Source organism: Candoia aspera, chromosome 5, assembly GCF_035149785.1.
Source record: "Candoia aspera isolate rCanAsp1 chromosome 5, rCanAsp1.hap2, whole genome shotgun sequence".
Taxonomy (NCBI): domain Eukaryota; kingdom Metazoa; phylum Chordata; class Lepidosauria; order Squamata; family Boidae; genus Candoia; species Candoia aspera.
This window is the reverse complement of record NC_086157.1, coordinates 57,768,342-57,781,919: the sequence shown is the minus strand read 5'-3', so window position 1 is coordinate 57,781,919 and position 13,578 is coordinate 57,768,342. Positions and strand designations below refer to the sequence as shown.

General features: G+C 38.1%; 1 protein-coding gene across 1 annotated transcript in view; it reads right to left on the bottom strand.

Annotated features, from left to right (window-relative positions):
* Window positions 1-8,394, bottom strand: part of HSF2BP (heat shock transcription factor 2 binding protein) — a 34,391-nt gene extending 25,997 nt beyond the window's left edge. The window contains exons 1-4 of the mRNA XM_063304400.1: window positions 8,246-8,394; window positions 6,424-6,527; window positions 4,168-4,317; window positions 1,030-1,168 (exon numbers count right to left, since the gene is read on the bottom strand). Of these exons, the coding sequence (XP_063160470.1) occupies window positions 1,030-1,168; window positions 4,168-4,317; window positions 6,424-6,527; window positions 8,246-8,327 (475 nt within the window). The 5' untranslated portion in view covers window positions 8,328-8,394. The remainder of the gene's footprint in view (window positions 1-1,029; window positions 1,169-4,167; window positions 4,318-6,423; window positions 6,528-8,245) is intronic.
* Window positions 8,395-13,578: the final 5,184 nt, after the last annotated feature.

Genomic DNA, 13,578 nt, shown 5'->3' with positions numbered 1-13,578 from the left:
TATATTATATATATATATATATATATATATATATATATATATATATATATATATATATATATATAAATCCTAGTTGGCAAACAAGTTGCCATAAAATCATGCCTCACGTTTTACAAGATTATATTTAGCCAATAAATAGTTGTGCTACGGAAGATCTGAAGGATTTTTAGTTTATTTTTTTCATTAAGATGGGACAATATTTTGCAAGAATGGTATAAATATTCAGAAAATCTGTTTAAAAAAATCTACATAGGGCTTCTACTGATGATGGTCTGGAAGTTTCAGCTGACATATAACAATGTGACTCACTTTGCTAAGAGTTAATCATAACTGGATCTGTTCTAAGCAACGATAAATTCCCTACTGTTTTCTAGATGCAAATCCTGGTTAGAATCCAAATGGTCTTTGTCTGGTGTGACCAACAGATTACATATCTACATCACCTCTACACAGCACTACAACTTCTAAGATCAACACCGCTACATAGAAAAAAGTGCATATAACTTGGGGAGAATTCTAAAAGTTTACAGGAAAACTTTTTATTTCGCTTATGTTACATATTAGCTGCTTAGAACATTTGGGATGTTGCATCTGGCATTATTTTTTTGTCATTATTTACTAAATTAATCATTGAAATTGCCTAAGATTTGAAAGAAATCAGGAGAATGTTAAGCTATATTCTGTTCAAACTATGAACATGTTATATTTTCTTATTTACAAGAAGAAACTTTAACTAAATGACAGAAACTTTGATGATAACACTTGGCATAGCATAATCTGAGCCAGACACCATGGCTTTTCTGCTAGAGGGAAAAGAAAAAACATTGTATCTGCCAAATATGGTTCTGAAGTCAAAGTGAGTAAAAATGCATTAATATTAAATATATTATCAAGGGGAAAGTCATTAATATATGATCAGTTTTCATAAATAGTATATACAATAAGCTAAACTAAAAATAAACTTGAAAAGAATTGTAAGTCAACTTAAGTGATCACTTATTATTCTGTAAAATATTAGAAATTACTTACTTGTAACAATCCCAGCCAAACCTAACACAAACTGGCTTTCATCAGAATCCATATCCTGATGTTTGTTATCTTCATTTAATGAGTGGACAAAACTCTCAATTGTTTGTCCAGCAATATTAAAAAACTTTACAGCTCGAGCCTGAAAATTCACAGGGAAAAATAACTATTTAAATACCTTACAAGTGTATAAATACTAACATTTCAAACAGTAACAATAAAATGAATATAAAAGGAAGCATATACTAATATATGGTCCATTTTATAATGTACTGCCTGCTCTAGAATAGAGGTTTTCCAGTTACATAATCTAACAAATCAAGCAGGAAAAAGAACTGTTTGCATAAGTAGGCAATTGGTATGTATAAACATTTTCAAACTAATAACCAAGTCTACAGCTTTAACCAATATACCTCTTCAGTTCATAAATCATAGACAATTTATATTCAACACAAACTTCAGTGTGCACTACAGATCACTTCACTGACACATTTTGAGATTTTGATCACTTATGTAATGAGTAAGAAATTCTAAAGGGGTAACTGTTAGTCTGTTGCTAGGAAAACAAATCTTGCAGTAAGTAGTCTAAGTTACTACAGCATAAATAACTTTGCATTATAACACATGATTAGTCTTTAAGACAGTCCAACCTCAAAGCTTAAAAGCAATGTTAAGATAGCCATTCACCAAGTTTGTTAGGGTAACAGGAGCTGTATCTTATTATGTCTGGAGAGCACAAGCTTGGGGAAAGCTGCTTTTAAATTCCATTACTTGTTTCTGTTTAGAGGGAGGGATCAGAAATTGATGGAAAGGGGTCAAGAGCATCAGCTGTAGTGCATCAGCTGTAGTGTTGGGAGGGTCTACTCATATATACAGTCATGTTAGACCTTGTTTTTGCCTCAGAGCAGTTGCGTGATGATCTGCATATGGAGGGTACTATACTCTGCTCCTTGCTATTATCAGATCATTTCCTGGTCCAGGTGAGATGAATGGCTATCTAGGACTTCTACAGGTTGGATCAATTAGGGTGTTCTATGCAAGATAACTAATTCCCAGCAATTTGGTATGCAGTTCCATTGATTGGTTACTTAGCCATTAGCAACAGAAGGCAACCCAGGCTCCCAAACAGTCTTTTTCTGTTTGTTGATTCCGGATAGCTGCTTGGCTGAGAAATCCAGAAAATTATGCACCAGAAGCACTGCCAAGAGCATCAGTGGAAGACAAAAAGTGAACCCAACTAAGCAGAAATATATATCTAAGTTCAGATGTACACCACAGTGGTACTACATTGGCAGAAGGTTTGACAATGGCTTTGTTATGGTTGCCAACACACTTTTAGGGAGGAATGAGCAGACACCTTCCACCTGGCCACTGAGGAAACTTTGCACTATATTTTATTGACAAAGTTCCTCAGATCCGCCAAAATATGGACTCTTAATGGGCAGGGTTGGATGTGGTAGCTGGGGTGACATCTTGCCAAGTTAGCTGGGACTCCTTTTGACATGTAGACTCTGAAGAAATATATAGCTGCTCTCTTGTATGACTTCTGCCACCTGAGGATAGATCCATGCCCCTCTGACTCCTTTGGAGGGCAGATGGGGGAATGACAGACTAGAGCCAGGTGGTTATCAATGCTCCTTTGTGGGAAGAGGTGATGTTGCAGCCTTGAAAATGACTGTGATATGCCCCTCCCTTAAGAGGTCCTTCTTGAATCTGGCCACATTTTACAACTACTGCCCAGTCTCCAACCTTCCCTTTTTAGGGAAAGTTGTTGAAGGGATGGTGGTGAGCCACTTACAGTATATCCTAGAAAAAGTGGATTATCCCTTTTTATCTGCATTCAGGCCAAAGCAGGGCACTGAAATAGCAACTGGAACAGTACCTTGTCCGCATTTGGATGAGGGTAGGCATACTTGGTTATATTAGATCTCTCAGTGGGCTTCAATGCTATCATTCATAGTATCCTTTTGGTCTGCCTCCAAGGGCAGAGGATTGGATGAAGTTTTATAGTGGTTCTGCTTTGTAAACAGGAAGTTCCAGTTGAAGGTCACAAGGAGGCCAGCACTTCACTTGTGGGGTGCTACAAGTGAAGTTTGGTCTTCCTCCCACATTGTTTAATATCTACATGAAGCTGCTAGGAGAGGTCATTCATCAGTTCAGCATACAGTATCATCAGTAGGGTGATGATAATCCAGTTATATAGGGTGTGTGTGTGTGTGTGTGTGTATACACACACACAAGTTAGAGGATCTTGTATTGGTAACTCATACCCCCAGCAAATATCTGGACTGCTATAATGTACTCTAAATGGGGCTTTGACAACTACTCAGAAACTGCAATTGGTAGAAAATGTGGTAGCCTACCTACTAGCAAATAGTACTCACTGGGAACACATGACAACCTGCATTGGTTGCCCGTGATTTTCTGGGTGTTCAAAGTGCTAGGTTTGACCTATAAAACCTTATACAGCTTGGGAGCTAGGTACCTGCAGGATCATCTTCTCCAACCAGAATTGGTATGTCCAGTACACTCATCCTAGAAGTTGTTCTCATTCTCATAAAAGGGGTGGGGGAGTGGGTTTACACCAAGTTTTTGTTGTCGTTATAGCATCAGCCTTATTGAATACCTTTCCCTTAGAAGCTAATTTGCCCCATCCATAGTAGTATTCCTGAAGATGGTAAAGACAGAACTTTTTTGGATAGCATTTAGCAGTTAACAGGCTGTCATCATTAGTTATTTATTCTTTGATTAATGCAGTTCCATCTGTATCTGCTTAATAACATATCCATTTTCTCTTTCCTTTTGTGCCTGAGTATTTAACTGCTAACTTATGTACAAAAATAAATGCAGATATTCCTAAAGATGTCTTCTAAATGCCTCCTTTTACTTATTTAACATTATTAAGGGCCAGCTTAAATTCTACTAATGCTGTTGGCTCAGTTTGGACCAATATTTGGCCTCAAATGGCATAAATTTACCATAATCTAGGTTCTAGAGAGTCTTTAGCAAATATGTCACAAGTTTGACTATAGTGTGTTAATTCCAACTAGATTGAAAAAAGAGTTAGCTCTTTTAAAAATGATTGTAATAAGGCTGTCATTTATCTAAATGATTTAATCTCCCCAAAGTGGCTAAACTTACACTTCCTAGGATATTTTTAACTGCTTCTTCATTATTAGAAACACTCCATAATAATGTGCATACTGCAGCACCCATTTCTGTACAATATTCAGCTTGTTGTAATAATTGTTGCTTTGCATCATTCAACTGCTGTCGAATATTTAATTTTTCCTGAAAGTAATCAAAATATGAAGAAATGATCAATACTGAAGGACATTATAACATTCAGGCAGTTTTAATATTTCTCAAGAAGTTGCAAAAATGTTTTAGCAATTTAAATAGTTTTGTGTGCTGTTAAGCATGGCTGCTAAGAACCTTGAGTGCTTCCATACTGCATGTTACAAAAAGAATATAAGAAGCAAACTAGACATGACCATGGTAACCAAGGTTATTGTATCAGACATAGTACCCAGGTTTATTGTATTAGACATATGTAAGACAGAAAATATAATTTTCTCAACTAAAAAGGGGGCACAGGTTAGGGAACTGAATGCTTTTTTTAATATATTTTTTCCATTGCCCAGCATTTTGTTTTCTTCAGATTACAGACCTGGATTGTAAAAATTCAGATACCCATTAAATGACAGCAAAGTGATATCTTCACTACTATCTCATATTCATCTAGATTTTTGCAGCCCAGATCTGGTAATCCTAATTTATCCAATCCAAGTCTCAGCTGAAAAGCAAGCTACGCAAGGAAACAAAAATCTTGAGTGACAGAAAACAGGAAACTGTTCAACTCTCTTCATCTGTAAGTACTTTTAAATAATAAAAATAGATTTCCACCACCCCATATGAACAGAGCAGGCATGTAGATAAATCAATCATATCCGGTTTGGATACAAAATAATAAAATAGAGGTAATACGCTAAAATAAGACTTATAATTTGAATCTTTTACAGTATTTTATAACATCTAAAAGAAAGCCAATGTAAACTTGAAATTCATTGTACTGTTTGTGATTACTTCAAATTTCTTTTATATGGTTGTACTGTGTTTGATGTTGCTTAACAAATGGAGAAGACTTCAGTATGTTCATCAGCAATTCAACTTCTTTCCACAGTTTATACATCACTACTACAAAAAGTTAACAGAAAAAGGAACAAGTTTCTGCTGTCTTCTGTAAGTGACTTAAGTCAAGGAATTTTTTTTTCTACTCATCAATACAAATCTTCCTAGAGAAATGGGCAGTCTTGCCTCTGGTATCACAATGAATTTTGGGAAGATTCAATAAAAATTGTTAAAAACTTTGTTTGATTCACATGCAAAAGGTAAGTATGCAGGAACATCTGAGAACTTCTGACATTTTAGATCAGTGTTTCCCATTAGCCATGCTACCTGGAAATAAGGAAAGTTGTAGACCAACATGTCCAAAGACATTAGGTTGGTGAAGGCTGTTACAACTTTAGGCAGCAGTATCTTGTGGACAGGGAATAAAGTATAACACTGAAATCCTGTGCAGGTCACCTCCTTCATATTGGGTTCAACTGGACTTACTTAGAAATACATGTACATAGGATTTGGATCTTAAATCTACAAACTCTATACAACGAGAATACAGAATAATGCTACAAAAAGTATCTTATCTAGTACAAAAATTATCTAGTAGAATTACCTATAGTTGTATACTATATACTAGTGTTCCCTAATACAAGAAATCTTCGAATAATTATTTGATCATCATGATAATCTGGCAATAATAAGCATGTTTTACCTTATTAAAAGAGCAATCCTATGAGCTAGCAAAATGTTAGCACATATTGTCTCACATAGCATTACCCTATTCATGTCTATTCAGATATATATTCCACTGATTTATAAAAGGTATTATTTTCAGGAAAACAAATACAGAACTTCAGAGTGAAAGTCTAAGACTGAACTCTTAACCTTATTTGCCAAGAGCCAGTGTAGTACAGCGATTAAGGTATTGGTCTAAGACAAAGGAGACCTACGTTCAAGTCCACCATCAGCCATGAAAACTCACTGGCTGAGTTTGGGCCAGTCATTCTCAACCCCACCAACCTTGTTGTCATTTTATGGATAAAAAGGAAAGCACATAAGCCACATTAATTTATAAAGTTATTTATAAAAAATAATAATAGCAGGATAGAAAATAAATACAGCAAGCAAGCAAGCTACCTAACTAGCTAGCTCCTGGAGGAGAGGTAGGATGTAATTATAATAAATAAATAAGATTGGTAATAAGCCCCAGTAAATTTAATAGAGCTTTTTAAAATATATATATGAATTGGGTAATGAATGAAAATCCTCCTTTACCTTTCTTTCTCTCACACAATCTGTTTGGGCTGCTTCCAAGCGAGCTTTATAGTGTTCACAATCCACTCTCAATTGTTCCAGTTCATTACTTTTCTTTTCAACAACTAAAAATGGAGGACCACAAGCAAAACAAATCAAGTCATTCAAAATACTACCATTTAAACAGCAATCGATCAGCAAATCATATTACATATCTAGAAGAAAGTGACAAATATGGTGAAAAGTTTGAAGACCAAATTCTTCAAGGACAAGTTGAAGTTTGGAATGTTTAGCTTTAGGAGGTTACAGTAAGGCAGTAAGACATCTTCAAATATTTGAAAACCAGTCATATATAGGACAAAGCAATTTTATTTTCTTGCTGTGCGTATCACTTAAATAGGTTCAACTTATAAGAAAGGACATTTTTCTTACACTTTAGGTAAAGGTAAAGGTTTCCCTTGACAGTAAGTCCAGTCGTGTCCGACTCTAGGGGGCGGTGCTCATCTCCGTTTCAAAGCCGAAGAGCCAGCGTTTGTCCATAGACAGTTCCGTGATCATGTGGCCAGCATGACTACACGGAACGCCGTTACCTGCCCGCCGAAGCGGTACCTATTAATCTACTCACATTTGCATGTTTTCGAACTGCTAGGTTGGCAGGAGCTGGGACTAGCAACGGGAGCTCACCCCGTCATGTGGATTCGAACCGCCGACCTTCCGATCGGCAAGCTCAGCAGCTCAGCGGTTTAACCCGCAGCGCCACCGCATCCCTCCTTCTTACACTTTAGTAAGAACTAAATTTGTATAAGCTGTTTGACTGAGAAACAGTCTACCTGATAAAGTAATGGATCTTTCTTAGATTTTCAGGCAGTGACTAGAAGGTCACCTATTCAGTATGCCTTAGCAGCAGATGCCCTGTATGTATGTACATTTGCTAAATAAACAAACAGAAAGTAGACCTCTAATTCACTGGTTTTCAACCTTTCATTATCTTACATCTCACCTATTGCTCTGCCACAAAAACCTTAGTTCTACCAAAAAAAAAAAAGGCAGGAAAACAAAGAAGTGGAATGTTAAACTTTTTCTTAATATGCTCTCAAATACATAAGTAGCATCAGGAAAATAATAGCTGACAGATTCTGTGAGAACAGGATAACCATAGCCCAGCACAAGTTCCAGACTGTTACCAGCCTGAACCAATAATGTCACCATATTTGGCTCAGTTGGCCAGCAGGCAATCATGTCTCTTCCTCTTTCTCTCAGAAACTGCAGGAGTATGAAAAACAGTAGCACAGGGCTTAACATGATTGATCAGTTATGATCAAGAGTGAGGCAGGAGAAGCAACTGTACAGTTCCCCTTTAAATTAAAGTTTTAAGGGCTTACCCCTGTGTATCATGTTGTTTCCACATGTCACCAATGGAAAACATAATACAAATTGTAAAGCTAGAATTTTAGTTTCTGTCATAAAAAGATAATTTGGTAGGGAGCAAAAAAGCAGCAGGAATGTTCTTAATGTTCTTCCTATCTGCCATTTTTCCATTCCAAATTATTTCCAACTTTCAACTTGATATGAAGGAGACTATCAGACAAGACAAGTGTCATCCCATTATCTCACATTATTTCACATTCTTCACTCCTGCACCTTGATTTTTTTCTTGAAGAAAAAAAGGCCCCTTAAGTGTGAGCTATTTTTGTATTATATTTAAATATTTATACTGTATTCCTGCCTTGAGCTCCTAAACAAAGGGCAGGATATAACATAACAAATAATATTAACAATTGTCTTGCTTTCATAGAATATTCAAAGCTATTTTATTAACTGGGGTTAATATAGAAGAACTTACTTGTTTCAAGGGCATCCAGTTTCTGAAAGCTTTCTAAGATCTCACTATTTAATATTTTGGGTAGAACATCATGCAACTGCATTACTTCAGTTGTCAACCTCTCCAAAGCTTTCTTTCTGACTTTAATAAATTCGGCTTCTATCTCAGTTTTCTGCAACAGAACAAACATCTTTTTCCTCTCCTTCATTTTTCTTTCTGCTAATTACTTCAACAACAAATACTATTTCTGTTTTATTATTACATTTAACTTGTGTACTTGTGGTTCATTTAACATAAACCATAGTTTCCATATATTGTTTGGGTTCATAAACTTCAGAAGTATTAAATTATAGCATATAAAAGAACAGATGGAAGATAAGAATCTAGGTGAAAAAGGTCACTGATAAATTAACAGAATATCTTCACACAAATTCTGTATAGGCAGGTTAACTGTAGCATGTACACATTTATTTTAGCTGGGAAGATGCATTCATCTAATGAGAAACCTACACATACAGGATACAGTGCTGAAGTATGAGTTAGTTTTACATATATAAACCTAAGGCTAATTGCTCCTCTTTCCTCTTCTGGCTTCAAGGAAAAGAGTAAGAACTTTAGCTTCCATTTTCAATTAACTGCAATTTAACATTACATCTACACTCTAGTTTTGCTTAGCTATAACTTACTGAAAACAAGCCAACTTAGTAAATTACATTTGTAACTTAATAATTTCAATAAACAATAGGTAAGAAACCAGTTAATATTTTCTAAGCTGTCATTCATTAAAAACAGAGTGAAATAGTTACTGGTTATCTTTGTGATGAGGCCAAAATTTGTTCACTCTAGTTGTATATATAAATGCAGCCACAGTAACCTACGTACAAGCGCTCATCTTCCATGTAGGAAATGTAGAGAACTGTGAAACAGCTAGATATACCACAAAAATATGTTTGGTTCATTGCCGTTGTATTTCAAAACTATTAGTATTGAAAAATGGTATAATAAATTATTTTACATACCACCCTAGGTATTTTTATTTGAAATGCTCCTTTACTAAATTTATTTTTAAACAGACACACTTAAAACTACATCCTTAAAACACACGTCAGAACGCAAAATCATTCTTAGGTGCCACTGGAGTCAGCAATTATATCCGGTTACTAAATTAACCTGAGTTCGCACAATGCACGGTCCTGTCAATAACCACCCTAGAGTGTTACGAGAACTCAGCCACGCTGTATCCATTCATGTGGGGATGCCCGCCTCTGGATGCAGCGAAACCGAGAAGAGAGAAACGCGCCTCACGGCCGGTTCCTGAAGGCTGGAGCCCAATTTTTATTACCGCCTAAATCTGGCTGACTGGGGAAAAAGAAACAGCGCTTCTCTCTTGCCGCCGCCCCCTGAGGGGGAAAGGCTACGTTCGAGCGTAGGATCGAGAACCTCGCGGAGAGAATAAAGCCAGTGCCTTCCGCTACCTGCTGCCCGCCTCCTGAACGGCCGGTGCTAGCTACGCTCCCACGCTTCATCCCAGCGGACGATCAGCAGAGAACGCCCTCGCTTTTCAGCCTCGCTCCGCCAGCCACGTGACACCGAACTTGTGGCGGGGAGAACTTTCGAAAGTCGGCAGGCATCAGGACTCTTTTGCCGCTCTATATTCCTATCTCGGTGGTAAAAAGTCAGATTCTTGCGTTGGAGGTTCGAATTGGTACCCCTACAGATAAAGCTTTGCCGCTGGGCACCGATTTGGTTCGGGTGGGGTCTCCTAGTTTTGGAGAGGTGATAACTCGGTGTAATCCCGTGAGATTGTGTCAAGCTCAATGTTTGTCGAAACCAGCATCTTTTAAGGTAATATAGACCTTTCCAATTGGGCATGTTTCAGCTATGTTGAATCGACATTCCCCCCAAAAATGAAGCTAAAGAGTAACACTTACTTTGAAGGCAGCATACTAATCCCCCATCAAAAAAGCACATTGTTAATTAAAGGAGTTTGCTTCATAAAAAATCCTGTATATACCACCAGTTTCACTGTTCTGCAACTTAGCTACATCTTAGTGTTACAGGCTGAGTTTGCACAAAACAACGTAAGTAACCACTCTGACTAGGTTTGCACAATATGCTTCAGCTCAGTGCTGTTGGCTACTTGTGGTTCAGTTGCTGTGCAAACCCAGTAGTTAGAGGCTATAGGCTCAGCCCATTGATAGACAAAGGGCTCATCCACATAGCTGCTTTGCTGTGCTCAGGCCCACAACTAGGGTCTGTGTCACCAGGGGCAAACATGGATTCCGCACCCATTTTGGCGCCCCCTCAGCACTCATTTTGGTGCCCCCCAGTACTCATTTTGGCATTCCTCCAGTGCGGTGCCCGGGGCACATGCCCCACTTGCCTTCCCCCCCAGTTGCCACCCTTGCTGTGCTTTCCTCCTATCTCAGAGCTGGGAGGGAATCATATGGCCCTAATCATAGTGCCCCCACGATATGCCTGGAACCAGGTTCTGCTGCTATCCACCCAGCTCTACTGCAGTGCACTGCAAAGTCAGGGATTGGTGGTTTCTCTGGCTGAAATCACCAATTGCAAGAAAAGCTGCGACCAGTCACCATACAGAATGTGTGTCAGTGCAGTGCTTGTACAAACCAACTGCTCTGTCCAATCTTTTTTTTTTGTCAAAAGGATCATTTACCAACCAACCACTAGACAAGAGCAAAGAGTTATGTGCTTTTTGTTTCCCTTAGCTACAACTAATAGTTGTATTTATTTATTTATTTATTTATTGTTCAAATTTCTATTACCGCTCCTCTCCCCCCAAAAAGAGGGGGACTCTGGGTGGTTTTCAATAAAATTATCCCTTTAAAACCTCAACATATAAAATTACAAAGTCAACATCCAAAATACTAAAATAATAGTTGTCTAGATTTCAGTAGTTCAGATGCAGTATTGTTGATGAACCAGTTTTGGTGTGTGGGAAAAAGGTGTTAAGGTGTAGAGAACTCTCAGACAAGGCAGCAACCATGCTGTAGGTCAATAGGTTGATCTTTCCTTTAAATTACAGTAAATAAAAGTGGCTGTAGAAGTAGGAGTCCAGTTCCACTTGGAGCCAAAACAACACAAAGCAAGATTCTGGTACTACAGCCAATATTAATAAAAGTAACTTTAGCCTTCTTGGGGAATTGATTTCTTGGTTTGATCTACATAGTGGGGCTAGCAGCAATCTTTCAAGTCTTATTGTGCTTTACTACACATACCCCTCCTTATACTCATGTGAATTAGGAAGGTGTCTGCCTGAGTCACTTGCTCATACCTTCTTGTTTTGGACTTAAGGCATGATTTCCACTTTGGTAACAGATCTGGCCCATCTCTGTCAAGGCCATCTTACCCACTACGAATACTAACAAGAGTTTGGACCCCATTCGGCTTTTGCAATGGAGTCTTTGCACATTGAGAGTCTCAGGGAGGAGAGAGATGGGGTGAGGAATGTCTCCTTTCAGGTTAGTTACTGGCCGAAGGCTCATGGATCTGGACCTGATAGTTTTCTGATCTTATGGGTGGGATTGGTGAACTGCCACCAAAGAAGCCATTTATCAAAGCTTCTCTCATGTTCACTTCTCTCCCCTTTGGTTCTTTTGCCATTCATGGCAACAGAAACCGGAGAAAGGAAGAATATATCAGGGGTAAGAATGGCAGGAAAAGCAGGAGAAAGAAGGTACAACTGTCTCCTAGTATCTGAGGGCCTACCATGCTGAAGTGATGGGGAGGCTTTTGTAGTATGGAGTATAGGCACCATCCTCACACATACAGCTTGGTGCAGTACCTCAGATGGGGAGAGAGGGAGAGATTTTGTAGCCAGCAACTCTGCAGTAAGGCTGCCATGGCATTTCCATGGGCTGAAGAACTGCTTCCACCCAAGTTCCAGCTAAGCATCTCTTCAGCTGCTCTAAGAGTATCCTTTCAGTGCTGGAACTAAAAAGATCTGCTTCCCCTCTTTTTCTCCCCATTTCTCATATCCATGAATTCAGAAGAGAACTGAGAGAAATGGCTTTTTAGGCACAGTCGGAGAGTCCTGATTTGCCTGCTGCCAAAAGGCAATGGCCCTGAAAATCAGTGGTTGGGAACACAGGGTGTATATACCCATAGTAGCCTCAGATGACCATTAGCAGCAGAGCAAGCTCCCATACTTACAAATACCTAGAATAGATTTGCCAGAGACTGGCCGCTTAGAATCTTATGTCAGCAGAAGCTGAATAACACCACTCTTTAAGTTAGCAAGAAAAGATATGCCTTTACAGTGAGCCAATGTGTGCGTATGTGTGTTGAGGATGATGTTATACGTTATGTTCTCAACAGTTAGTGGTGCATTGTTACATTAGGGCAAGCAGGAAGTGCAGATGAGTCCTATGTCCTCTATGTTAGCCTTTGGCCTCACGTATGATAGAAGACGCTGTTCTATTATTTATTTGAATTAAGATTCAACTGTTTTGGGCTATATTTATATAATATACAATTAATAACCAAATTTTAGTATAGTACACAACTCAGTCCAAAAGGTTACATTTAAAAAAAATTAAACTTGTAGTTTGTAGTGTTTTATACATACACACACACAATAGCTATGTAGTATATAACTATATTAGGTAAAGGTAAAGGTTTCCCTTGACGTAAAGTCCAGTCGAATCCGACTCTAGGGGGCAGTGCTCATCTCCGTTTCTAAGCTTTGGAGCCGGCGTTGTCATAGACACTTCCGGGTCATGTGGCCAGCATGACAACTCGGAACGCCGTTACCTTCCCGCCGAAGCGGTACCTATTGATCTACTCACATTTGCATGTTTTCGAACTGCTAGGTGAGCAGGAGCTGGGACTAGCAACGGGAGCTCACCCCACCGCGCGGTTTCGAACCGCCGACCTTCCGATTGACAGCTCAGCGGTTTAACCCGCAGCGCCACCGCGTCCCTTATAACTATATTACTATTATATAAAACATACTGTATATATAGTCCTAAAAATCTGACTTTACAAAAAGGAGAGGAAAAAAAGAAAAAATATATATATTGAACTACCAGAGAAGGAAAAAAAAAATTCCTAAAGGAGAAAAAATTAAAAAACAAAAAAATCCTATATGCATAAGACAAATCTAAAAACTAAAAAAAAAATCACCTAAATTCTATCTGTTGGTTCATTTAGGGAAATATAGATATAGCTCACCCTATTACTATTATACAACTTCCTTTACTTTTTTCAACATTATGATTCAATCTTTAAACAATTAATCAACACATTTTATTGTTATTTTAATTGTTGTGAGCCACCTAGAGTCATACCTGTGAAATGGGCAGCTATACAAATTCATTAATTAAATATTGTCT